The 26,850-nt window shown below is 43.0% G+C and overlaps 1 protein-coding gene across 26 annotated transcripts in view; it reads left to right on the top strand.

Moving 5' to 3' along the window:
- Positions 1-26,850, top strand: part of fnbp1 (formin binding protein 1) — a 103,446-nt gene that overhangs the window by 37,647 nt on the left and 38,949 nt on the right. For all 26 annotated transcript variants that reach the window (XM_031890579.1, XM_031890580.1, NM_001079194.1 and 23 more), the window contains 3 exon segments: positions 1,097-1,244; positions 17,503-17,565; positions 22,055-22,159. In XM_031890579.1, coding sequence (XP_031746439.1) covers positions 1,097-1,244; positions 17,503-17,565; positions 22,055-22,159 — 316 coding nt within the window.

Genomic DNA, 26,850 nt, shown 5'->3' with positions numbered 1-26,850 from the left:
GCCGGATAAAGCAATGAGCGGTCCCCGATCTTACAGGAAAATCAGACCTACCCGATCGACACCTGGCCGATTTGCACTCATTTGGTTGGAAGAGGGTAACTAACCTACCCATTTCCACCATGAGATTTTGCTGGAAGTGTTTGGGGGAAGTCTGGAAAATATAATAGAAAACCTTTTATTTCTATATACTGTAGGCACATGTTGGCCGCTCTGCTGAAGCTGTTGCCCAAGGCATGTACCCTTGCTGCCTATAGAGAGAAAACAGCCCTGCTTAGTGATCCATAGCCACACCCACATCACTCCTTGTTATACCCCAGCCACACCTTTGCCCCACCCCTACAGAGTATTGTTTTACATTTTATATTAGTGAAACAAGGAACTTAAAGCAGTGTTATTCCCCGGGTTACTGGATAACTGTACTTACACCATCAGAATCTATGATATTGTATGATAGAGGAAACACAAAGATTCTGGTGTCTGAATAAAAGTGCTTAATTTTGCTGGTTTCATGGTGGAAATTTCCCAATTCAACATGCATTTGTACTCTAAAATCTGACAAATTGTGTCCTTATTAACTATTTTCTTGTCAGAGCCCATTGCTGTTCCTGTCAGATATCTGGGATGAAAAAAACTCTAGACCTTGTAGACCTCCTGTAGACAAAATTATCTTGGTAAAAAAGTAGAATATTTTCTTGCCTTTATATAACAATGCCTTTAATAATAGGTATATCTGTGAAGTGGCAGAAACTTTAAAGGGGAACTCCAGCTTCTGAAACAAAACTTGTCAAAGTGCCCCACACAACACAGAATCCTATTATACCTATCACCTGAAATACAGCTGCAAAACAGTTCTTCTCTTTCTCTTTTTGTATCATTTGAAATTCTGGTCGGGGAGGAGAGACTAAAACATTGATGGTTCAAATTGTAACAACGATCATGAAAAGGCTGCATATTTTTAAATGATATATATTGCAGATTTTCTTGAAATTATGTTTACTTTTTTAAAAAGCTTAAGTTATTTAGGTGGAGTTCCCCTTTAATTCAAATGTCCCTCTGATTCCTAAACTGTGCATCTATTTATCATACTGTATCACAGATACACATCATGCAAAGCCTTCCAAGCCACACTGAATGAAATGAATGATTATGCTGGGCAACATGAAGTCATTTCAGAGAACATGGCGTCCCAAATAACAGCAGAGCTAACACGGTTCGTGCAGGAGGTGAAACAGGAGAGGAAACAGGTAATTTGCCCTCTTTTTTCCTTCTTAATCATTGTTACTTTTAGTATATCTTGTTGAACCCTCAGTGGAGCGGTCCTGGGATATCACACCATATGTGATAATCATTTCTTCTCTTAGGGCTAAGACACACAGAGCTACTTAGTAGCAGCTATTTGTCACAGCTACTAAATGACAAAAAAATACCCTGCCATAGACAATACTGAGAATTGCCTCTGCTAAAACACGAGAGAGAGAGAGAGAGACAATTATCGGTAAATGATCAGCATTGTCTATTTTTGTAACCATGACAAGTAGTGCTACTAGTAGCTCTGTGTATCTTCACCCTTAGGGCTCTGGCACATGGGGAGATTAGTCGCCTGCGACAATTCACCCGTGTTTCGGGCGACTAATCTCCCCGAAAGGCCATCCCACTGGCGAAAATGTAAATCCGTGTGCCAGAGCCCTTACTGTGCTGCTTGTGCTCTCAGGCAGAAGAAACCAGGGTTTTATTATTCAAGGCTGTTAACGAAGTTAGTTATGTGGAAGCCAAAATTATTTGGGGACGAGATAAAGGTTAGCCCTGCAGCGTAAGTCTGAGATTTTCACTGGGACAGACAGAAACATGCATGTTGCCCAGCCAGGCGTTCCTAAGAGTTTCAGGGTAATGTCCTGGAAATCAGGTCATAATTCCCACAACTCCCTCCTTCTATCTGTGTTAGAGGAATATGGTTTGAGCGATGTCTGCAATACACAAGGACACTTCACATGAGAGCCAAGTTTGTGGCCAAGGAGCGTGCAGTAACTCATCCTCCCTGTATCACCATCCCCCCTAACTTAACCCTGCAGCCAGTCTCCTTACACTCCATGCCAGGGGGTTTCTTGTGTGACTGAAGGCTGGCCAGAACCAATAAACTCAACACTGCATGTTATTTTAGATAGCCTTTAATCTTGTTAATAAACCGGAAAATTAGCATCATTATTTTTATTATGCAGAATTTGACAAAGAATATTGATTTGGTAACATCCAGGACCTTACATAATAGGTTCAGTTTAATCACTGGCAAACTAACCTATCAGTGTGCTTGTGGGCTGTGGTTTGGGGCAAGTCATAAGCCCCCAGCACTGCGAAGTGACCTAGCGGTGTTAGCCATTGTGCCATACCTGTACAGGATTATATTTGGAGGTCAAATTCTGCATACTGCAGCGGTGTTTGTCTGAGACTCTGCCATTAGACAGCAGGGCTTCCTCCTGAAGGTTAGATCAATGACCATTGTGATACCAGCCTCACTTCTTGGTGGCAACGTTGGCAATGACTTGTAGGCCACTGGCCTATAGTGTGTGTGAAGCGTTTCTTTTTACAATTTTCCATTGTTTGTGTTCAAAATTTCCCATCCTGCACCCACTGCTTCTCAGCCTGAGCCCAAGGTTGAGTAGGGACTTTTCTACCCAAGCCCAGAGATGACATCAGTCGGCATGGGCTTGGCACAGCACTATACATCCCACGGCTGCACAGTTAGTGGTTATTGTACGCTGCAGCTACTCCATAGTAGCCACAACCCAAACCCTATCTAGATAATGCGGACTTCAACCCAGAACACTCCTAAACCTGTGGAGACTAGCCAGCCTTGGCCTTACTAAAGTTGGATGCCATCTCATCAGGTCTCACCTATTCAGTATCTGAGAATGTTGGTAAACCATGTCTTCATTTGCCCTGCATTCAACTATGCAAGGCCTATGTCACATGGGTGTTTTGAGAGTCACTGGCCTCTGGCAGAGAACAGTAGCGGTCAAAACACCTGTGTCTGCCCAGAGGCGTTCCTGTGTTGACTGATTCCGAGACCAATTTTGCTCTCTGCACTGGAAGAACTGAATTTCCAGTTCCAACCCCGGAAATGTTGGTTCTTGGTAAACCGCTGCCTGAGGCTAGGTTCTAATGGCAGCAGTGTCCCAGTGTCCACCTGTCACTTCTTGTAATACAGGTATGGGATCCCTTATTGGGAAACCCGTTATCCAGAAAGCTCTGAATTACAGAAAGCTCATCTCCCATAAACTCCATTTTAATCAAATAATTCAGAATTTTAAAACTGATTTCCTTTTTCTCTATAATTATAAAACAGTACCTTGTAATTGATCCCAGCTAAGATAAATAATCCTTATTGGATGCAAAACAATCCTATTGGGTTTATTTCATGTTTTATTGATTTTTTAGTAGACTTAAGGAGATCCAAATTACAGAAGGATCACTTATACGAAATAACCTTGGTCCCGAGTATTCTGGATAACAGGTCCCATACCTGTATTAATCAATGTTAAGTACCCAGTCTGACGCAGTGGCGTCCTTGGGTGACATTAGCCTAAGCTCTTAGCAATGTTGCCTCTGCGGCTCTGGTTTTTCATTGCATCTAGCTGTGCCATGTCTTGGCCTGTTTTTTAAATTGCAGGGATAACAGGACAGGATCATTTCTGCTGCAGAGTATACACAGACCTTGTTATTATGAAGCTCCACCAGTCTCCCTTTTCATGAAAGAAAACATTATCTGTACATGTTGCTTACAAACCACACAGCAGGTTCTGAGCAACCCTGTGCCTTTAGGGCAGATGTACAGTAAATGGAAAGTATGGTGCCTTTGAGAAGACAATGCCATTTGTGTCCATCCAGCTGGTCCTAATGCCGCTCGTGACAAAGCAGCCAGCCCAGTACTGATCCGGCAGGCTCCTAATCGGCAGTGGATGTCACTGCTTGTTGCTTTATTCCCCTGGGAGCAGGTGGCAATAATCCATGCGGTACATGTTGCAGGAAATATCAAATGTCTGGAAGACATGCATTTCCGATAGAAGCCACCTGCTCCAACAGACTGGAACCGGAGTCTCCCCTTTTTAATCCTGGCCACCTTTTTTTGTGATGTAATGCCAGCCTTCGAGTAAGGAAGTAGTTGATAATGATACAGGGGGTTGGAAAAATTGGTGGACAGGGCAGCAAAATGGACGGACTGGGTGAGGAATGGACAGGGCATAGGCAGGACTGACCTTATAAAGGGGAATCCAGCAGCAGGGAGGTAAATTTGTAATTTTGGCCCTACTGGAGATTAAGCGGCTGGGCTGGTCAAATACCGGCCAAGTGGCAACCCTATTCCCATCGATAACAGTGTCTGCCCTAGGGAAGGAACCACCACGTTCTTGTGCGTCAGGGATGTTGACTGGAGGCCCTAGCAGGTTAACTGCCTTGCGGTGAATCTGCTTACAGATATATCTTTCCTGTCTTCTGTTCTACCTGGTTAGACTTTCTTAGAATCTCTTGTCTTTGTGCAGGTCATTTCCTTTATTAGAGTTCTAGTGACTTTAAACTAAAAAGAAGATAGGGTGCAGCAGAATTTTTAAACCTCCGCAGTTGACTTTTTTCCTATTCTAAATGTTGCATTCCCCACTCAGGGAGAGCTACAAAATACGTTACAGCCAAAAGTACAGTTAGGAGTATCTGTTTGTTTAACTGTTTCATAGATTTGTCCTTCTGCAGGAAAAGGTGCAGCCAGATGAGCCAGAGTGCAATGCCTATAAACATAGAAACTCTCAATTCTAGATAAAAACACAAAATAGTAGTTAAGTATAGGGAGTCAGAAGTCCACAGAGACCTCAGTGGAATTTCAAGCAAAAGCTGACTTCACAGTTTGATGTAGTGGGATAGCTTCTCTGAACCTGCAGTGAAACCTCTCACAGGATGTTACTGTGGCAGGATATATTATAACCTACAAATGTACACCTTTGCATGTTGGTGGTGGATTTATCCTAAACTGTCTAATTGGTGTTCTTTGTGGTGATTTATTTGTGATAATCCAGATGAGGCTTTAAGGTTATGATTGGGGATGCCATTTTTGGCCAGCCAATTAGTGAGGCAAATTGGGTTTTTATGATCATTTGGGCATCGGGGATTTTACTACATCCTTAGGCTGGGCAGGCCTGTTATGGGAGGACCTCATCCACAGCCCAGAGAGGTCCTTCTCTAATGGCACTTCTAAGCCATTTTAAGTGATAGCTTATTGAGCACTTCGATTGGAGAGGCATACATGGGCTAATAAGCTGTTGTCTTGGGTCAGTAGTGGCGAAGTTGATAGCCAATATGCAACTGTCAATGTATCTTAAGGCTTTATAAAAGTGTTTGAAGGTATGGGTGTGTTCCGGTCTCCAGGGGGTAACAGGAATGCAAGAGGATGAATTGATCTTGGATGTACCACTAACATGCAGTATCAGGGTCTGGTGTACAATAGACCAATAAGTTTGGGCCACAAACATGTACTTCACTAGGTTTTCATTTTAGGCCAGTGTTTCTCAAAGTGTATGAGTCCAGATTCAGCTGCAGTTCTGGTGAGGCCAAGAGGACTTCTTTCTTCACATAAGACACACTGAACAGCCACCGGATTTAAGACTTTATACTAAAATGGGGGTGGGTGAGGCTCTTCTAAAAGAGGCACTTCTAAAAGCTGATGAGGGGGCTGGGGGGTTTGCAAGTAATCCTGGGCGTTATGTTCCCCTTTAAGCAATAGCTTCATACGTAGTTGACAGGTCTTTCACGTCTTCTCCAGAAAGAGATATACAGTGGCGATATGTTTGTTGAAGTTATTGACTGTAAGATCTTGTTCTCCTTACTGTTTGCCTTTCTAGTAAGGGTTGGTGTCTAATAGAAAGTGAGAATAATTTGCAGAGACGCAGCTTTATTATGACTTTCTCTTCTCTGGGTCACAGTGGCGCAGGGTCTTCTGTACAAGGGAAGAATGGACCAGTTCCGTTCAAGTGAGAAGAATGCTTAAGTGCATATTCTATGAACTATGAGGAAAGATAAAAATAGCCCGAGGCTCACAGAGCCGAGACTTCATCAGCGGGGGCACTTTTATTCTTTATTGTGATTTTTTCCCTTAGGGTGTTCAATGGAATCTGCAAACTGAATTTATTTTCTGTGCAAAGTATAATTTATTGAATGCCCTTCCAACATTTTGTTGTGTATTTGGATCCTCTATACCAGTGCCCCAGCTCTGTACTATTTTTTTAAGGTATTTCCCTCCACCCCACCCCCAACATAAATTCAGAATACAGTAAATCTGGCTTTTAAGTGTAGGCTGCTAAGGATTAATCAACAATAGTACATAGAAGCTTTGTGATAGACAGGTAGAGAGCAATGAAAGCTTTCGGCAATCTGAAAAAGATGTAACTAATAAATTCTTGGCTCTGGGCCCCCAGCCTTAAAATGGGGCTCTTGGCAAGGTTATAGCCTTCCCTAATTGATAAATGACTTATTATTTATATACAAGGTAGACAACTTGCACAGGGTTGTAGAAACTTAATCCTCCAACCTTGCATTTAAATTTAAAAGAGCAGTGCGGCGAAAAATCGTCAGCGATGCTAGAAAATCATGCTGACGCTGTAGGTTCTGCGGTTTGGGGTTCCCTCTTGATCTATGCTGCACTGCAGCAGATTAAAAGGACCCCGGGTGCTGGTAAGGACTTTGTCACATTTGAATTTTGACCACCACAGGGGCCACCCGAGTACCTGACCTCCAGGGACCTGCCATCACTGACCACTTCTTTCCATTGATGACTGCCTTCTTCTGCCCCACTACCATCCAAACAAAAGCACTTCAAGACCGGGCCCACCAGGATTTCCCCTGGTATCACAGTGGGCCAGTCCCATGCTGTGGAGAACCACTTCAGCCAACATGGCTTTGGTCACAGCCAAAATTAATGTCTTTAGGGCCATGTCTGCCAATAGGCAGTGTCTTATTTTTTGCTTTAAGTTGCCGAAGGATAAATAGGAAGTTGTATTTAATTATCAGTGACTTATGTACATATTACAAGTTATATATGTGGCTATGTTACTGGACCCCACATCTAGGGTTTGCATCTTTTTCTATCAATAATACCAGCTTCAGGCTGGGGGCCTGTTGTTACATCATTTTGGGGCAGGGCTAAGACATAAAGGGCAGGGAAATGGGTGGGCTTGGGGAAGGTGGATGGGGCCAGGAAATGGGAGGGGTTATAGGCGAAGCAGAGGGTGGCACGTGGTTATAGGGTGATCGGTAATGGAAAGGGAGGGATTTATAATGCATTACATATTTATTGGCAAGTACATTGTAATACTGGTGCCGGCCCTAACTGGTGATATAATGGCAACCCTGCCCACAGCAAATTCAATTTAGGAGCCCAAAACCTATTCTTCCAAAGATATGTTGGAATTGCTTATTCATTAGGATCATATTGGGCCCCTTACACTCCTGGGCTCCCCTGCAGGGTCTGCTTTCTCTGTAGTTACTCCCCTACCTGTGTGGTCCCATTTCTGCTCCTTTTCAAACTACTACAAAGTACAGTTAAAATACAAAGTAGTCAGTAGTAACACTGACAGACTTTCGGGAACACGTTTTCTATAGAGGATCAGATAAGGCATTGTACATGAACTTCCCTCCGTTGCAGGAAAGTTGTTTAATTCAATCACTTCCTTATTTGCCTAATTAACCAAAAACCCTTCTAAGCAGGAAGGGGAGATTGTAAAGAAGAAGCACACAGTTTGGAACCAAGTATTTACTATACCCTTAGATACGTAAATAGCTGTCTCTATATTAGGAACATCTCCCTCTCGCTCTCTCTCAAGCTCCTCTGATCCTGTGTTAAAATAGTCTTTGGCACCTGATCTGTATTGAATGGAAACATACTGTATTGTTAATAAATGGATGTCATGAATGCAAAATAAATATATATACTGTAGATGGCTTCTCTGCAAATATTTGCCTGGTAACGGGATGTAGGTGACATGAACACAAGAAACAATTTTTCTTGGGAGGGATTAGAGGTAATATTTTGATTAGGGTTTAAGGCAATAATACGTTGGGAGGGTGTGGGCGTATTATAAATATAAAGAGTGATGCATAGAAAGGCCAACTTATACTTTGAGAATCTATGAAGGAGAGACTTGCAACTAGTTCTATAGAGAGGGCTGGTTATCAACTCTGCTGCATGTTTGGGGGCCAAATTATAATAAAGTTATGTCATCCAAAGAGTTCTTAGAGGTCTTGGGAGCAATAAAAATCTTATGAAGGACCATATCTGGTCCAAAGGGTTACAGCAGAGCAAATGGAACTCCATGTTCTACAGTACAGAGTAGAAAAAATGACTTGCTCAATGCTGAAGGGATCAGTGGAGGCACCGAAGAGGTCAATTCTGATGGAGAAAGAGGTTAGGGTAGAGGTTAATTCATATGGATAGTGTTGGGCAGAGAAACAATGCAGTGCTTAGGAAGGCATATTTGGTTCAGCGAAGGATGTGACCTCACTATATAGTGGTGGGTTAGAGAGTCTCTTGATGAATATTATTGCTGACACATTGGTTTGTATTGCCTCTGTTTCCACTGGTCAATGACCGTCATGGGGACTAAATAGTTAGCTTCAGTCATGGTCTTCTCTTTAGGATAAAAGGGAAAGGCAAAGCAGCCAACAAGAACTGAACAAATGGGAAAGTTCTCTTTCACTTATTTTTTTTTTTTTTTTTATAGGTTATAGCAGTTCTGTCCAACTTCTCTGGTACCGAGGGCCGGAATTTTTCCGGCCTACATGGTGAAGGGCCAATAATGGAAGCCAGTTTTGACCATTCCCCTTGACCATTCCCCCAACCCTGCCTGTGTGTGCCATACTCTGTTTGCCCTATGCTGCCTGTGTGTGCCATACTCTGCCTGCCCTATGCTGCCTGTGTGTGCCATACTCTGCCTGCTCTATGCTGCCTGTGTGTGCCATACTCTGCCTTCCCTACCCTGCCTGTGTGTGCCATACTCTGCCAGCCCTATGCTGCCTGTGTGCCATACTCTGCCTTCCCTACCCTGCCTGTGTGTGCCATACTCTGCCTGCCCTATGCTGCCTGTGTGTATGGCACACACAGGCAGCATAGGCAGGCAGAGTATGGCACACACAGGCAGCATACAGCGACGCAATGCTGGCACTGCTCCTACAGTCTGCACAATAACTATATATTAAAAAACTTTTTAATTGATGTACCACCTCAGTATATGTTCATTTTGTAGTGTGCAGGGTTTATTTGTGGGTTTCTACTGCTCCTACATAGTAACATAGTAAGTTCGGTTGAAAAAAGACATACGTCCATCAAGTTCAACCATAATGCCTATATATAACCTGCCTAACTACTAGTTGATCCAGAGGAAGGCAAAGGTGTGAAGAGGTGTCTGAGAAGAGAAGTCTGAGGTGTGAAGAGGTGAACAATGGGGGTGATTACAGTCTGAGCCTGGGGTGTGAACAATGCAGAGAGTAAAAGGTGTGAACAACACAGGGGATTAAATTTTTAAACAATACAGGGGGGTTTACAGCCTGAATCTGAGGTGTGGGCAATGCAGGGGGCCAGTTAATCTCAGTATTGATACCATTTAAAGCTTACACAAAGGTAAGCCATCAAAGTAGCCAGACAGGTGGGGGGGCCACACAGAGGGGGGTCGCGGGCTGCATGCGGCCCGTGGGCCACCAGTTGGACAGCACTGGGTTATGAACAGGGGTTTGTGGGATTTAGAGAAGGCAGGATGAGGACAGTTGACTACTGTTACATTTTATTTAAGTCACAAAGTAGTCAGCCAGGTCAGCAGGGGAACAGGGGGTGGGGCTTAGGGAACTGTTCCAAATAATATTACATTTAAAATCACGAAAAGGCTGCATATTTTTTAATTTATGTATTCTGCTATGTTAAGTGAAATTATGTTTTCTTTTCAAAAAGCTCAAGTTGCATTTGGGTGGAGTGCTCACTTTTTAATGTACATACTTGAAGCTTTATAAATAAATGTTAATAATAATAATGAAGTGCTTTGCCGGTTTCTGTTGGTCAAGATAATCCAGAATGGTTGAAATATTTGATTTTTGTTTAGATTTCTTATTGAAACAACTTGACAATTAGACTTATAGACCGTGTTTGGCTGCTGTTGGGAATCTGTGTCAGTTGCCTCCCATTGATGTGCTTCCAAGGCAAAAGTGAAGTGAGCATTTTGGGTAAATGCACCATAGTTCTTCAGTCAAAAGGGAGAAAAATATAGACTGGCAAGGAACCTTCATCTCTGTTTATTGGACAGTTAGCAAGTCTGGGGCCTACACTTCTTGGTTTTAATTTGGTTTCTAATTTATGGGTAAATGCAAGAAGTGATAGGCGGGTTATGAATTAAAGGCCACCAGCCTGAGGATGGACAAATATAGAGAACGGCGGAGAGTTCATGAGAAAAACACTTATCCCAAGGAAGAGATGAAGGTGCCCTCCCTAGCAGATAAGCTCTCATCTTGATGCCATTGTCCCGTGCAAGCGTCTCACTTATTATTCAAGGTCTAGTGCAGTATCACTTATGGCCAACACATTGAGAAGGAAACAGGAGGGGCTCAAAGGGAAACATCCATCTTCCACATAACCTTCAGCTCGGAAATACTCTGTAGGAAAAGACATAGTTAGGAAGTCGCACGTGGATCCTTCAGCAGCTTTATCTCTAAGAAAATTGGCCTTTGGCATTAAAAGGAATATTTTGTGCTTCCCTAGGCTTGTTTGATTGGGATCTACACTATCCAAAGTGTACTGTACCATCTGCTGTGGTGTAGCACATGTGCAATGAACCGCCCTAAATCTTACAGGAGTGTGTGTCAGACTTTTTCAGTTTATCCCCTTAAAGGGCTGCTGCCCCCTTTTAACCTTTGTTCCAGGCCCCCAGAGGGTCCAGTCCCATGGTTTGGGATCCACTTCCCTAAAGCAACTACTCCCATATTTGTTGAAAGGAAAAGCTATTTTACCGAAAGAGAGGTCGGCACACGCATGGGGCTTCTATGGACCTCTTGAGTTGAAATGTTTTAAAGTGGGCTAAGAAGACTCTGGGAGATGGTAGTAGTACTTTTGAAGCTATGCACCCTTTAAGCTGGAAGGCAAAGGAAAGAGTCATGTAGATGTTATGTGAGCACTTAGAATGAAACACTGATATGAGGCTATTTTGGGAGTTCTAGGATAGAGAGCAGAAGTACCACTAAGCACATGGGAGATAGAGGGGAAATGGCTGCAACACTCCCTTGTTTGATAAATAACATTTAACAAGTTTTCAGCCTTTGACTTGTTTCGTTTAAAGGACAAGCAAAAAAGCAAAATCTAGAGGTTGTGTTTCCCAGCAAAGTACACTGCACTGGTCCAGGTCAAAAAGTTGATGCTTTTGCCTGACACACCAGTGTTTTAAACTTTCCTTGTCCTTAAACCACCACCAAGTATTATGAAACATTTAATTTACCATAAACTGAGGAGTGCTTCGTAGAGTTGGAAGCAAGTTTGGGTACCTGGAGTCGGAGGTACCATAAACTGAGGAGCGCTTCATAGAGATGGAAGCAAATTTGGGTACCTGGAGTCGGAAGCTATTTTGGGTACCTGAAGTCGGAGGTACCATAAACTGATGAGTGCTTCATAGAGATGGAAGCAAATTTGGGTACCTGGAGTCGGAAGCTATTTTGGGTACCTGAAGTCGGAGGTACCATTAAACTGAGGAGTGCTTCATAGAGATGGAAGCAAATTTGGGTACCTGGAGTTGGAAGCTATTTTGGGTACCTAAAGTCGGAGGTATAATAAACTGAGGAGTGCTTCAAAGTTGGAAGCAAATTTGGGTATGAGGAGTCTGAGTTGGAGATACCATAACCTGAAGAATGATGTGTTGGAAGCAATTTTGGAGTTGAAGGGTTTATATACTGACTTAACAGCCATGGATTTCTCTCTTTCTGTCCCTAGGCCCAACTGCTCTGCTGGTCCAACAACTCCCTGCACCTCTGCTGCACAGCAATTTTAACTGCAAAGAGCCAATACTGGTTCTGTTAGTAGGGTTGTATTTAGGTCCCGGCCATCGGCGATCAATGCATGTGCAACCAGACCTGCTGTACTGTTCATTCATTGGTTACACAAGAGCAAAGTACCCCCCTCTGCTCAGTTGGTGGCAGGCTAGGGTTTTTTCCCCCCACTTATTTATTTACCATAAAGGCACCCGAGGACAACCTCATTAAATCTTCTGCCAGTGTAAGGTAAACATGGCCCTGTCTATCAAGACTTTCTATTCAGGTAAAAGGGTACCGACTTGGGCAGCTTTAGGTGCTTTCTGTCAAATCCTCTCTGTCTGATCTCTGCTGAACCAACAGTGAGTGCTGCATAGGAAATAGCTAATATCACAAGTTTCCCCCCCCCCCACATACCTCCCCCATGTGCTATCTTTTGTGATTAAAATTATTCACAAACGGAAACCTATTTCCTGCTCGATTGTGGCTTTTTTACATTAATACCAAGCATGTTAATCTCTGTACGGGAAGCAGAATGTGCACCCCCCGTGAGCAATCACAAGTGGCCCCTAATTTTGTTAAAAATTCAATTATTTCATGGAATTTTAAGAAAAATCTGCTTTAGAAAGATCCCTGAGGAAATGCAAAACTTTAAATGTAACCCCCTTCCCTTTCTCCTAATGAGCAGAGGTCATGATATAGCTGCAGGCTCGGCTGTATTTAAAGTTCCAAAGAGCATTCCAGAGCTCACTCAGCAGCCCCTCGCCCTGTGAGTACATGAGGGGGCCTGGCGTACGATGCTGGGTTATCGCTGTGCTTGCAGTGGGGGAGTATTCTGGCAATACTGGGATCTGGTTGCTTGCAGAAACATCATAGATACCTTTCATACCAACCAGTGCAGCCCACACTGTAACACAGCCTTCTGGCCTGTTAGCTCATTTGGTCCTTAAAAAGATACACTTATTTGCTGAGCCATTATGGCAAACATTCACATGTATGTGGCTACCAGTCATGCCTAAAACTGTGCTGTGGTCGGCTGCACCCCTACTACTTACGTGTCACTCAGAAAGGCACCTTTATTTGGATACTGTCTACATTGCAGGCCCTGAAACTCTAAGGTTGGATGGACAAGGCAATACAAACTTGACAGCCAATCAGCAGCTGGCTCTTAGCAGTCTACTGCTGTTAAGATGATGAAAGTAAATTCACCACTGGTTGATATTGACTGCAGCATTAAATAAACTTTGTCCAAATGCCCAAATTAGAGTCTTGCAGTAGACTTGAAAATAAACGTTTTTTTGTTGGTAACAGGTGAGAATAGCCCGTCTGGTTGGCGGGTAGGGTTTCTGGTAAAATACCAACCAAGGCCAGGGCTGATATTACAAGTTTACCGGCAATGTCAATTCATCCCTAGCCCACCTCTGATCCCCAGCCTGCCTATTTCTAGCTTTTATACTCGCCAAATACTCTTTGGATACTATGATGGATGATGCTGATCTGCCTCTTTTGTGTTGCTCCATCCTGTGACACTAAAACCCCACACAATTATGGCACGATCCGCCCCTTTTGTGCCCCCGTCCAGCCGGAAAAGATATTATAAAAGGAGCCAGTCCTATTGACTGGTCTCAAGCCGGCCATACATGCACTGATAATATCGTACAAAACCTTGTTTCGTACGATATTCAGGGCGTGTATGGCGGCTCGACAAGGAGACCAGTATCGCAAAAGGCTGCGGATCAGTCAACTCATCAATTGGCCAGGTTAAAAGATTTTGAGAGCAAAATCTACCTTCAGGGCTGAATCTGTATATGGAAGTAGAATTTCTATTGTTTCTACCTCCATATCCGATGATTGGGAACGATGGTCGCAGGAAAGATCGAAATTGCTACGTGTATGGCCACCTTCAGTGTGTCCCTTTGCACATGGATAACATCAGTTCAGCTTTTGAGGTTATAAACTTAGGTCTGGGAAGGACACAGTTGCAGCTCAGATTAGAAGGCTTGACCAGTCCTCAGTGATTGTTATAGTTCAAGAATTTTTTGTTTGACTCTTTAGCCTAAAGGGTAATTTACTAATACTGGGTGCTGGGGGAAGTCAACCGTATGCCACTTTCCTGACATCTGCAATGAAATTTGTTTGCCTGTTAAAGAATGCCCAACTTCTATTAAAATGATTCTGACCGTAAAGCTGTGCCAAGACCCAAACCAACCCCTTGCTGACCAACCACCGCATGCTCTTACTGGTCATAACCGGGAGGAACCACCTACCTTTAATGGCACAGGATGCCCATCCTTTCCATCCTCTGGCAGTGGTACCTGCCCCTGGGCGTGGGAGAGTCCATCCGATGATCAGCGAGACTTGTTTGTGCTCTAAATATTTTACCATGTGAGGATCCTGCCAGCCCACGCAGGAAACACGGCTTCCAGATGTTAAATCCAGATTGGAGAAGGGAGGGATCTGCAAATAACAAAATAACTATTATAACTTTTTGTCAGCTTCATTTTTTGTCACAAAGGGGAGGAATCCTAGGGCAGAAACAGACATTTCTCAAAGCTTGTCATCTTCTCCTATTCACCTTCCAGAGTCTTTTAAACCACTGCCAGGTTGCTAGGGTAAATTTAACCCTAGCAACCAGGCAACTGCTGAGATTGCTACTGAACACAAAGCTAAATCATTCAGAATATTGAAGACCAATGGCAGTTTCTCTCTGAATATCAATCTCTACAGCATCCCCAGATTTAATTTAAAGGGGATGAAGATGAACACACTGCAGTATTTCGAACCTTGTGAAAAGTGTAGTACAGGTATGGGATCCCTTATCCGGAAACCCGTTATCCAGAAAGTTCCGAATTACGGAAAGGCCATCTCCCATAGACTCCATTATAAACGAATAATTCTAATTTGTAAAAATGATTTCCTTTTTCCCTGAATTTATAAAACAGAACCTTGTAATTGATCCTAAGATATAATTAATCCTTGGAGGCAAAACAGTCCTATTGGGTTTATTCAATATTTAAATGCTTTTTAGCAGACTTAAGTTATCGAGATCCAAATTACAGTAAAATCCCTTATCCGGAAAACCCCAGGTCCCGAGCATTCTGGATAACAGGTCCCATACATGTAATTTAAAAGGGTTGTTCACCTTTGAGTTAACTTTCTGTATGTTGTTGAGAGAAATATTCTGAGACAATTTGCAATTGGTGTAATTTTTTGTTATTATTTGAATGTTTTGGTTTTTTTTTAATTACTTCAATTTTTGTTAAGCAGCTCTCCAGTTTGGAGGTTCAGCAGCTATCTGGTTGCTTATGTCTAAAGTACCTTAGCAACCAGGGAGTGGTCACATTTATAGGAGTGGACCTGAATAGAAAAATATTTAACAATAAAACTGTAGCCTCAAAGAGCAATAGTTTTTTGGCTGCCGGGGTCAGTGACCCCCTTTTTGAAAGCTGCAAAGAGTTAGAAGAAAAATGCAAATCATTCAAAAACTATAAGAAATAAATAATGAAGACCAATTGAAAAGTTGCCTAGAATTGCCCATTTTTTTTAACGTGAAGGTGAACCACCCCTTTAACTGCCCCATTAACCTGCAGGTCATGTGACCTGTGCAAACTCATTAGTGCAAGGTATGGCAGATTATGGAAAAAGCATTAATTGAATAGTTTCCGAGCGGAACACACAATACAAATCCCCCCCTCTACCCCCATAGCTCTATATTTTAGGACAAGGGCAGGATGTAGGGAGTCCGACGGGTCAGACTCCGAGTTAGCAGTGGTGCCTGATGCTCTCCTACCTGCACTAATGGGAGCTGTACGGGTGCCAGTATTATAACTGCAGTGCCTTGTATGGGTGCCGTGCTGCAGCTGACAATCCTCTTAGTGAGACCACCTGGGTTTGATAGGCAGAGAGAGAGGGAGTGTTCAGCTATACTATCATATTGCACTACAACACCTCTCAGTATCAGGGCACAGGTAATAATCTCTCATGCTTCCTCTTGTATTCAGTACTCAGCAAATTATTTTTATAACCCTGCCAGGGGAAGCTGTTCCGGTTTGATGGCACGGTTGATAAGTTGCCCCTTCTGCAATCAGTGTGGGGCCCACCTATATCCTTCTCAAACGCAGAGCCCAGGACCAGTGCCTAGATTTGCCTAGATTTTTTAATTAACACTACTTAACGGGGAACTCCGGCTTCTGAACAAAAATTTGTTAAAGAGCCTGACACATCACAGAAACCCCTAATATACCTATCACTGTAATCTATTCCTTCAAAAAGCATGAAATGCAGCCGAAAAAATCAAGATGGGGGACTAAAACATTGACGTTATAAATTGTAACAGCTTACAGACAGCATGCAGGAGCAACATAGCCCACAATGCATTGCACTGTGATGTTCCTTTCCTTATTGACATCTTGTGTGCAGGAAATTGTGGGATTTGAAGGATGCAGAGTCTCAAAGTAGTTACATATTATTTAAGTCTCAAAGTAGTCAGCCAGATCAGCAGGGGAACAGGACGCCAGGCTGAGGTAACTGTTCCAAACCATGTTCTTACATTAAAAATCATGAAAAGGCTGCATATTGTTTAATTGATGTATATTGCATATTTGCTTGTAATTATGTTTACTTTTCTAAAAGCTGGTGGAGTTCCCCTTTTATCTGGCTAAAACAAATGAATGGTAGAGGAAATCCCGGTACAAAACCCGCAGGGGAATCCTCTTGCTGTGGGTACAGGAGAAGCTGCCAAACATTATGTTCCCTATTGCCAAGGAAGTGGCAAAGTGTTATTTGGCTCTTGTGACAGTTCTCGAGACAGGAATAAAAATGTTTAATTCTAATGAAAACATTATCAGAAGGGATAAAAGTGCTCCCCCGGGAGTGAGGGTGATGGCCTATGGGGAAATTAATTGTTACCGCGGGCAACAAATCTCCCAAAAATGCTTTCCTACCAATAATGTAAATTGCCAGTGGCAAAACCTATGCGTTGCCCAAAATTTCCTTGTGAGAAAACTCTGGGCAACTTTTGAAAAACAAAGAGACAGATGTTTTCTCACTGGCGATTTACAGTATTGCTAGTGTGAAAGCATTCTTGGGAGATTTGTTGCCAGTGGGGGTGACAAATCTCATAGCCCTAACTGTGTAGGGTCAGCAAAACCTTATACATGTATGATAGCTCTTTGTACTGTTCCTGCTGAATTGTGCATAGTACAGGGGAATCCGTATGCTGCCATAGTTTTATGGTATCTCTCTGTACAGGCTATGAGCAAACTTAGGGGGCTGTTCCTGCTGAATTGTGCTTAGTACAGGGGAATCCCTATGCTGTTATAGTTTTATGGTATCTCTCTGTACACACTGTTTGCTTTAGGGCAACACTGCAAGGGAAAATGTGATGTGTTTATAGTGGAACTGTGTGTGTTTTTGTTCCCAACTGTTTGGCACTAATTCTTTTTCCCTGTTTATTTTCTTTCTCTCTGGCAGCACTTCCATGAAGGTCGCAAGGCGCAGCAACACATCGAGACATGCTGGAAACAGCTGGAAGCAGTAAGTGAGGAAATGGGGGTCAGAGGTCGATCCCAGGTCCCAGGCTCTTTAATTTCCCATTGAGGCCTGGGTCAGACCATCCCAAAACTAGTGGAGAGGAGGGGGGGCCCGAGAGTGCCTGGGGCCTGCGGGCAGAATCCTTTGTCTCTTTTATAGGCTGCTGCAATATACCATTCCATGAGAACAATTGTATTGCTACCCATTTATCTTACCCATTTCCACAGGGAAGAACTTTGGTAGTTATTTAAAATATATACATAGATATATGTATATATACATATTTATGCTCAGGTCATGGTCCACTACAACCAAACATGCCCGTGAATTGGACCGTCACATCTGTCCGTGCCCACTACAGCCATGGGGCCCCCAGCTGTGCCCCCCTGATGGCAGCCTTGGCCAGAAGTGATTGGAATGCATGTTAACCACAACATTGCCAGATTGTTATGTGATCACAAGGAAGTGAGCCCCACTATCAGGACTAAATGGAGGAAGCAGAAAAGAGGAAATCTGTGTATTGTTACAGCCTTGTGGCTTCATGCTGCCTTAAAAAAGCAAAAGAAAATGCTTTTGTATGTGTAAGGAGTTGTTGTCCTTTATAGTCACATGGATTTCCTTCATGGATAACCCTTATTAGCTCATTTCCTCCTAGTCATTAATTTGCTTAGATAATGCTCCCAGACATACACATACAATGTATTTATGTTATAATTAGGGTGTAGGATGGTTGTATGTCAGGGAAGGGATGGGTCATTGTAAGATCAATGAGCTTCTGTAATTAATTGTCATGGGGTTACTACATGCAGTATGTAGAGGTCACAGCAGTACGGCACAAGGGATTGCAAATTAAGCAAAATATATTATGTGGTGTCTGTTAGGTACCCCCCCCCCCCACCGTGATTGCAATTGCTGATATTGTTCTCCAGGCCAGTACTCTCTTAGCTGGAATATACACCGGCCCAGTGCAAGGTATGCTCCTAACATTTCCAAGCGTCCATCTCTTCCCAATGGCCCATTTGGTTGGATGGTACTGTACAAATGCACAGTATAGTAAAATATCTAATTTTTAATATAAAGTACATGCACACATGTGGTCCTGGACATCCGAATGGGTCATTGGGAAACAGCCAATGATGGTGACATTGTGGTAGGATTATACACTGGGCCTCTGCACAGCCAAGCGGAACCAACCCTGGGAATAAGGTCAGTGATAGTAATCACACTGACAAATACCCTGAAAACAGTGATTTTACCTTTACTTGTCCTTTAAAACCTAAAATTCCAGTTTCTTTAACAGAATCGCTTTGATGCGATCCAGAAGTATCCTGGCTATTTAACCCACCAACCAGCTGTTGTTGAACATTTTACTGCCCTTTTATACTTGCCACATATTAAATCCCCATACTCCATAGCTATTTAACATTTAATTTGGATGAATGCTGCCTGGCTGCTCATAAGTCAGTTCAGTCTGCAGCATGCATCTAAATGAATTGCTTATTAACCATGCAGGATGTGCATTAATTATATGGCTGGTATTAAAGGGTCAGGTGGCAGCACAGACAGGCAGTTTCTAGAGAAGCCAAATGTCCCCCAGTTTAGCAACAGCACGATGAGTGGGGGGAAAAGGAAAAACCGCTTCCCTAGCAACCTTTGTTTCTCTAGCCGAGGTTCCTTATTATAGAGAGGCCTTTGATGTTCTGTTGTTGTGAGTCTGACTTAGTATCACCCAGCAGAAAAGAGAGAGTCTAGAACAGGGAAGTGATTACTCAGCGCAGGAAATGGTTTGTAAAGGAAGCGCAGCTCCCAAGCACCGTGCGTGCAACAACTTAATGGGGGTCAGTTAAGGCTTACCCCCAATATACCTCACTCTCAATGTATGTTTGACTTTACCACTTGCAAAAGGGAAGTCCACCTTTAAGCTAATTTACATAATGCTCTAGTCCTACAAACTTTTAATTGGTCTTAATTTTTTTTATAGTTTTTAAATGATTAGCCAAACAACTCTTGCTTTGTAAAGCTTCAGTTCTACCTATTATTATTTTTACTTTATGTTTCTTTATATCAGCCCTCTCTTGTTCATCTTCCAGACCAATGCCTGGTTGCTAGGGTAAATTGGACCCTAGCAACCATATGACCTCTGAAGACAATAAGCTAAATTGTTTGAAAACCCTCAAAAAATGAAGATCTATTGCACTTTGGCCCACAGCATACCCTCATGTGCCTGTTTCCTGGTGCTGACTTTATGGGGGTTATGTAATAAAAGACCCTACATTTGACCTTGAACAGTAACCCATAGCAACCAATAAGCAGGTAGAATTTATTGACTTATTGGCCACCTGTTTAAAAGGAATCATCTTATTGATTGCTATGGGTTACTGCTCCTGGGCAAACTTAGTGTCTTATATTACATATGGGGGCATTTTTCCTTTAAATACAGTTGCCTACGTTCTAGTAGTCTCTGTGGCACTCCTCCTGGGGCTTGTAGAACATTTACAGATAATAAAGGACATTAGAAATCTCCGGCTGGACCTTTGCCATATAGAAATGAAACCACAAATGATTGAGAAGGGAAGGTTTTACTTATTGCTGTTGCTTTTGGCAAACAAATAGTGTTGATCTGGCCCAGACTGGCAATGTGTGGGTTCTGGCAAATGCCAGAGGGGCTGCTGTAAGATGCCATAGACAGTCACTATTTATTGGGCTGGTGGGGGGCTGTTCGGGCCTCTGTGTACTTGAAATGCCAGGGCCTATATTGAATTGAGTCCAGGCCTGGGAATGATATCCTTAGGCCCAACAGGGACAGACAGACAGACACCGCTGTCAATAGCAATTCCATTTACAGGAAACCTTTATAAAAATGGAAATGTACAATTTGCGTATATGGGAAAGTTGCTTAGAATGTCATTTCTTACATTATGCAAATTTTTATTTTTGGGTTGATGGGTTTAAATGCATGATAATAAAAATGTATATTCTGCTTTTCTTGTAATGCATCACAGCCTGTGAAGTGCAGGTTTTTTTAGCAGCCGATTCCCCCATTGCTGTGACAGTGACGGATCTGTGCAATGCTGAAGGTGAACCACTTCCCTCTCATTATTATGGGTCACCTTGTTGCTCTGCATGACATGATCTGGACGAAAGAGATATGGCAGTCTGCAGAATATGCAAAATATGGCACTGTATATACTAATTTAACCCCATTAGTATGAATGCTACTACTTTTCCATTTAGCTTACAAGCGTTGGGCCTAAATTCCATTGGATTCTTAAGGGAGAAGTTGCAGGCCAGAATTCTTTTAGGTCAGGAATCCCCAACCTTTTTTACCTGAGAGCCACATTCAAATGTGAAAACAGTTGGGGAGCAACAGAAACATGAAAAATCTACCTGGGGATACCAAATAAGGGCTGTGATTGGTTATTTGATAGCCTCTATGTGGACTGGCAGCCTGAAGGAGACTCTGTTTGGCATTACACCTGTTTTTTATGCAATTAAAACTTTCCTCCCAGCCAGAAATCCAAAAATAAGCACTTGCTTTGAGGCCACTGGGGCAACATCCAAGGGATTGGGGAGCTACATGTTGCTCGCAAGCCACAAGTTGGGGATCACTGTTTTAGGTCTTGAGGCTACCTCCCATAGCATGCCCCTCCTGTGATATAAACACCTATGCCCCTCCAATTTCAGGTGACATCACAGAGGGCAGACCAGGTGCCCAACAAATAAATCACATTTAGAGGCTCATTAGGCAGTGTCCTTGTCTGCTGTGTGGAAAAGACGTTTTTAAAGGGGTAGTTCACCTTTAAATTAGCTTTTACTGTGAAGTAGACTGATATTCTGAAACAGTTTGAAATAGTTTCTTATTGTTTGTGGGTTGTTGTTGTTTTTTTTTTTCTTGCTTTTTGCTAGGGTTTTGTTTACCGTAACAACTAGGCAGTAAAACACACGGACAGACAATTATCAGTATTGTCTGTTTTTGTAGCCGTGACAAGTTGCTGCTACTAGTAGCTCCGTTTGTGTGCACCCTTTGCTGCTAGGGTAAGTGAGCTGGAAAGATGTAGAAGAGGAAGGCAAATAATTAAAAAACTCGGAAAAATCAATAATAAAGACCAATTGCAAAGTTGCTAGGAATGGGCAAATCTATAGCCTATTAAATATTAACTTAATGGAGAACCATCCATTTAAGAAAAAATTTATAGTTTACCCCCTCTTTTAATAGTCTGCAAAGTATAGGGACTTTGCTGAGTACATATGAGCGGGGGGCTGCCACGGACATGTGTGCACAGATTATTGCCTGCTTATTTTTCCACCCTATACTGAAAGGAGTTGCCATGTTGCTTATTTGGCTTTTACATTATTAAGCGTGTAAATGAGTCTCCATAGCCAGGAGAGACCTGCCTGCATATTCTGTACTGTCTGGCTATGTAACACGAAATTATATTGGTTTCAAATTCCAAAACCTGAATAGACTTTCTTTTTCCCTATTTTTTTTTAGAGTAAAAGAAGGTTTGAACGGGACTGCAAAGAGGCTGAACGAGCGCAGCAATACTTTGAGAAAATGGATGCCGACATTAACGTAACAAAAGCTGATGTTGAAAAGGTAAGATAAGCCCTGTGTCAGCCATGTGCATCTCTGCTTTGTATCTTGGGCTGGTCTGTACCCTTATACCAGGGGTCCCCAACCATTCTTACTCGTGAGCCACAGTCAAATGTATAAAGACTCGGAGAGCAACACAAGCAGCATAAAAGTTCATGGAGGTGCCAAATAAGGGCTAAGATTGGCTATTAGGCAGCCTTTATACACACTATCAGCTTACAGGGGGCTTTATTTGGTAGTAAATCTTGTTTTTATTCAACCAGAACTTGCCACCAAGTCAGGAATTCAAAACTAACTACCTGGTTTGGGGGCACTGAGAACAATATCCCAAGGGGTTGGTGAGCAACATGTTGCCCCTGAGCCACTGGCTGTGGATCACTGCCTTAGACAATACAATATGAGGATTTATATTTTTTTATGCCCAGAACATTCATTCGCTGCATAATTGTATTTATATATATATATATATATATATATATATATATATATTGTTTCTTTTAGACAGTACTTTATGAGGGTATAGCTTATTGTGTGTCCAGAACATTCCTTCTCTATATGTTTGTATTTATACATATAGGAGGGAGGTGCCATATTGTTTACCTTAGACATTACAGTATGAGGGTATAGCTTATTGTGTGCCCAGAACATTCCCTCTCTATATATTTGTATTTAAACATATGGGAGGGAGGTGCCATATTGTTTCCCTTAGACCAGTGATCCCCAACCAGTGGTTTGTGAGCAACATGTTGCTCCCATGAATTTTAATGTTGATTGTGTTGCTCTCCAAGTCTTTTTACATTTGACAGTTGCTTACGAGTAAGGAAGGTTGGGGATCCCTGCCTTAGACAGTACAGTACGAGGGTATAGCTTATTGTGTTCCCAGAACATTCCTTCTCAGTATATTTGTATTTATACATATGGGAGGGAAGTGCCATATTGTTTCCCTTAGACAGTACAGTATGCGGGTACAGCTTATTGTGTACATTCCCTCTCTGTATATTTGTATTTATAATATTTATTTTTGGCTTTGAGAACAACCATACTGCTCCACACCCTTGAAATTTTTTTTCTATATACAACTTGGGGGGTGTTATCAAAATCCTAGCAGTGGTGTAAATGCCTCCAAAGCTGTGTGTGTGCAAGGGAGATAGTGTTCTGTGGCACCAAAGGAGGGGGGGGGGGTGGAGTGAATGCACTCGGTTTAACCAAGGGGCTGCAGCATGTGACTTGCCCTTTAATTACATAACCCTCTCGCACAGAATAAGAGGCTGTTGAGACAGAATTCTAACACTTGATTGTTCCTAGAAGAGCCCACATAATGGCAGGGATACTGTTAGTGGCCGCATGACACCGCCGTTGGGAGGCAGTTGGATGGGTGCCCTCCCGCATGGCGGGGTGCCCGCAGTCTCTCTCTTTAACTCCTTTGCTTAATCTCTAAAAGTGGCAGTCTAACTCTGTATAGGGTGCAACTCTTTGCCCAGCCTGTCGGTGTGATACTTTATTTATCTTGCTTTAACCACATCCTGTAGTTTGTTTATAAAAATGGGGGTGGCGGGCAGTTTTAAGTCTATCACACATGCCAGTCAGGCTCACTTTCTCCCACTGTATGACATCACCAGAGGCAGCAGCCAAGGGGCATCCAACCAAGTTGCGCTAGTGCTTCTGTTTCAGAGCTTATTGGACCCTGGTACTGACCCATAAAGGCACTTGCTTAATTGGGGAACTCAGAGATTGCACAATGGACTGTGTGTGTCAGTAAAAGGCATTTGTCAGCTCAGAAACTTTTTAGGAAGTGGTTTCTTGCAGATGCATCAAAGCTATGATCCCTGCACGTGCAGCTGCACGGGTCACTAACATCCTGCCTGCTTTTCAGTTAGGGGCCCATCTTTGCCTTTATAAGCTTAATCAGGTATTACAACTGATTACTGTGTACCCTGCACATTCCTCTCTGTATACAGATATGCATAGAAGGAATGCTCTGGGCACAGAATAATACTGTAATGTCTAAGGGAAACAATATGGCACCTCCCTCCCATATGTATAAATACAAACATATTGAGAAGGAATGTTCTGGGCACACAATAAGCTTTAGCCTCATACTGTACTGTCAGGTATTACAACTGATTACTGTGTACCCTGCACATTCCTTTCTGTATACAGATATGCATAGAAGGAATGCTCTGGGCACAGAATAATACTGTACTGTCTAAGGGAAACAATATGGCACCCCCCACCTATAGGTAAAAATACAAATATACAGGGAAGGAATGTTCTGGGCATACAATAAAGTATACCCTAATATGGTTCTGTTATAGCAGCCCCCATAAATATGTGGTCTATTTTTATAGCCATACGCTCATGCAGTGGCACTTTATACAGTATGGCAGCTCCTGCTCATGCCTGGATTCAGTTATATTAAGAAGTAATGCCTTCTCTGTAAAAGAATTAAATGGAAAATATTTCCTGTCTAAACAGATTACAGTTTCCCTATAACAGACTATGACAACACTCTCAGCAATATGTATCTGATTTTGGGACTAAATAGGTTTTCAGAAAGAAAAGACTTGCCTGCAGCATTACAGATACATTACATTCTGAGAAGTGACCTTTAATGCATTCCAGCATTGCTTCGCTCTATTGATGGCAGCAGCTAAGAAGGGGTTAACATGCTGTGTGAGGCTTTCTGGTCTCTACACTGCTGCCTTACAGGTAGAGCTAATGCCACCTGCTCGCTATTTGTGCACAGCCAAAACACTTTGAATATTTCGCATCTCAGATATCAATACACATTTATGCATTTAATGACAAGTATAATATTGTCAGCCTATGAGTAAGTGGCCCATAAGGCACGAAATGCGTTAGACCAGTGCTGTCCAACTGGCGGCCCGCGGGCCGCATGCGGCCCGCGACCCCCCTCTGTGTGGCCCCCCACCTGTGTGGCTGCTTTGATGGCTTACCTTTGAGTAAGCATTAAATGGTATCAGTACTGAGATTAACTGGCCCCCTGCATGGTTCTCACCTCAGATTCAGGCAGTAATCCCTCTGTATTGTTTAAAAATGTAATCCCCTGTGTTTTTCACACCTTTTAATACCTGCATTGTTCACCCCCTGCAGTGTTCACACCTCAGGCTCAGGCTGTAATCACTCCCATTGTTCACTTCTTCACACCTCAGACTGTAGGCAGAGTATGGCACATACTGCCAGCATAGGTCAGGGAGGGTAGGCACACACAGTCAGGGTAGGGCAGGCAGAGTATGGCACATACAGGCAGGGTAGGGCAGGCAGAGTATGGCACACACAGGCAGGGTAGGGAAGGCAGAGTATGGCACACACAGGCAGGGTAGGGAAGGCAGAGTATGACACACAGAGGCAGCATAGGGAAGGCAGAGTATGGCACACACAGGCAGGGTAGGACAGGCAGAGTATAGCACACACAGACAGCATAGGACAGGCAGAGTGCTGCCTGTGTGTGCCATACTCTGCTTGCCCTATGCTGCTTGTGGGAGGTGAACCTGGCAGGGGTTTGTTGTGGGAGTTTGTTAGCAGTTGGAAATAGCCATTAAATGGTCCCTAAGGTGTGTAATTATGTACTGGGGGTTGCTCTGCTATCCACAGGGGAGGAGGAGGCATATGGAATTTAAGGGTATATCTTAATATGACATAATTCTTTCACATATGAATGATGGTTGATATCCCCACAGTAAGGACCAAGCATTTGGGATTTTGCTGTGCTACCACCATTGTGATAAAATAGGTGTGGTTTGAAGTGGGTGTGGTTTCAAAAAGGGGAGTGGTCAAAACTGGCTTCCATTAGCGGCCCTCCACCATGTATGCTAGAGAAATTCCGGCCCTCGGCACTGTAGAAGTTGGACAGCACTGCGTTAGACTATCCTTTTTGTCCAAATAAATGACTTTTTGAATTTTACTTTTTATCACTACTGTTTTCATTACTGAGAATGGTCTCTGCATTTAAGCAATTTTGTCCATTTATATCTGTTACCCTTAGACTGGGGGCATATTGCAAACCATCTATTACATACTACTGTTAGAGACTTCTTTAATCAGTAAACTGTACTTTTGTAGCAGTGCCTATAAACCGACACCGCTTATATAATGTTATTATTGTAATTCCCTTTCAACAATTCTTAGAAATAGAAATGTTAAAATACCCCTTATCTGGAAACCCATTATCCAGAAAGTTCTGAATTTCAGAAAGGCCATCTCCCATGGACTCCATTTTAATCATATAATTCACACATTTAAAAACGATTCCCCTTTTCTCTGTAATAATAAAAAAGGACCTTGTACTTGGTGATTTGCTGAAGTCGCCTCTCAAGGCAACTTCGGTGACTTTGGCAAATCGCGCCGCCGTGCATATCATCCCATCAGCGATTTACATTCTAGCCCAGGGGTGGGCAAACTTTTTGGCTCAGGGGCCACATTGACTTACAGACGGTCCGGGCCGGGCCGGACCAGCGCTAGGCCCAGGGCCGCCATTAGAAATCACAGGGCCTCTCAGCTCCCACCCAGCATCCTGCAGCTCCCCACCCCAGCATCCTCCAGCTCACCCCCACCATGCTCCAGCTCCCCCCTCAGCATCCCACCCAGCATCCTCCAGCTCTATTCCTCAGCATCCTGCAGTTCCCCACAGCATCCTTCAGCTCCCCCCCAGCATCCCACCCAGCATCCTGCAG

This window comes from Xenopus tropicalis, chromosome 8 (genome assembly GCF_000004195.4).
Source record: "Xenopus tropicalis strain Nigerian chromosome 8, UCB_Xtro_10.0, whole genome shotgun sequence".
NCBI lineage: Eukaryota > Metazoa > Chordata > Amphibia > Anura > Pipidae > Xenopus > Xenopus tropicalis.
The sequence above is the reverse complement of the archived record's forward strand: the minus strand, read 5'-3'. Positions and strand labels throughout refer to the sequence as shown.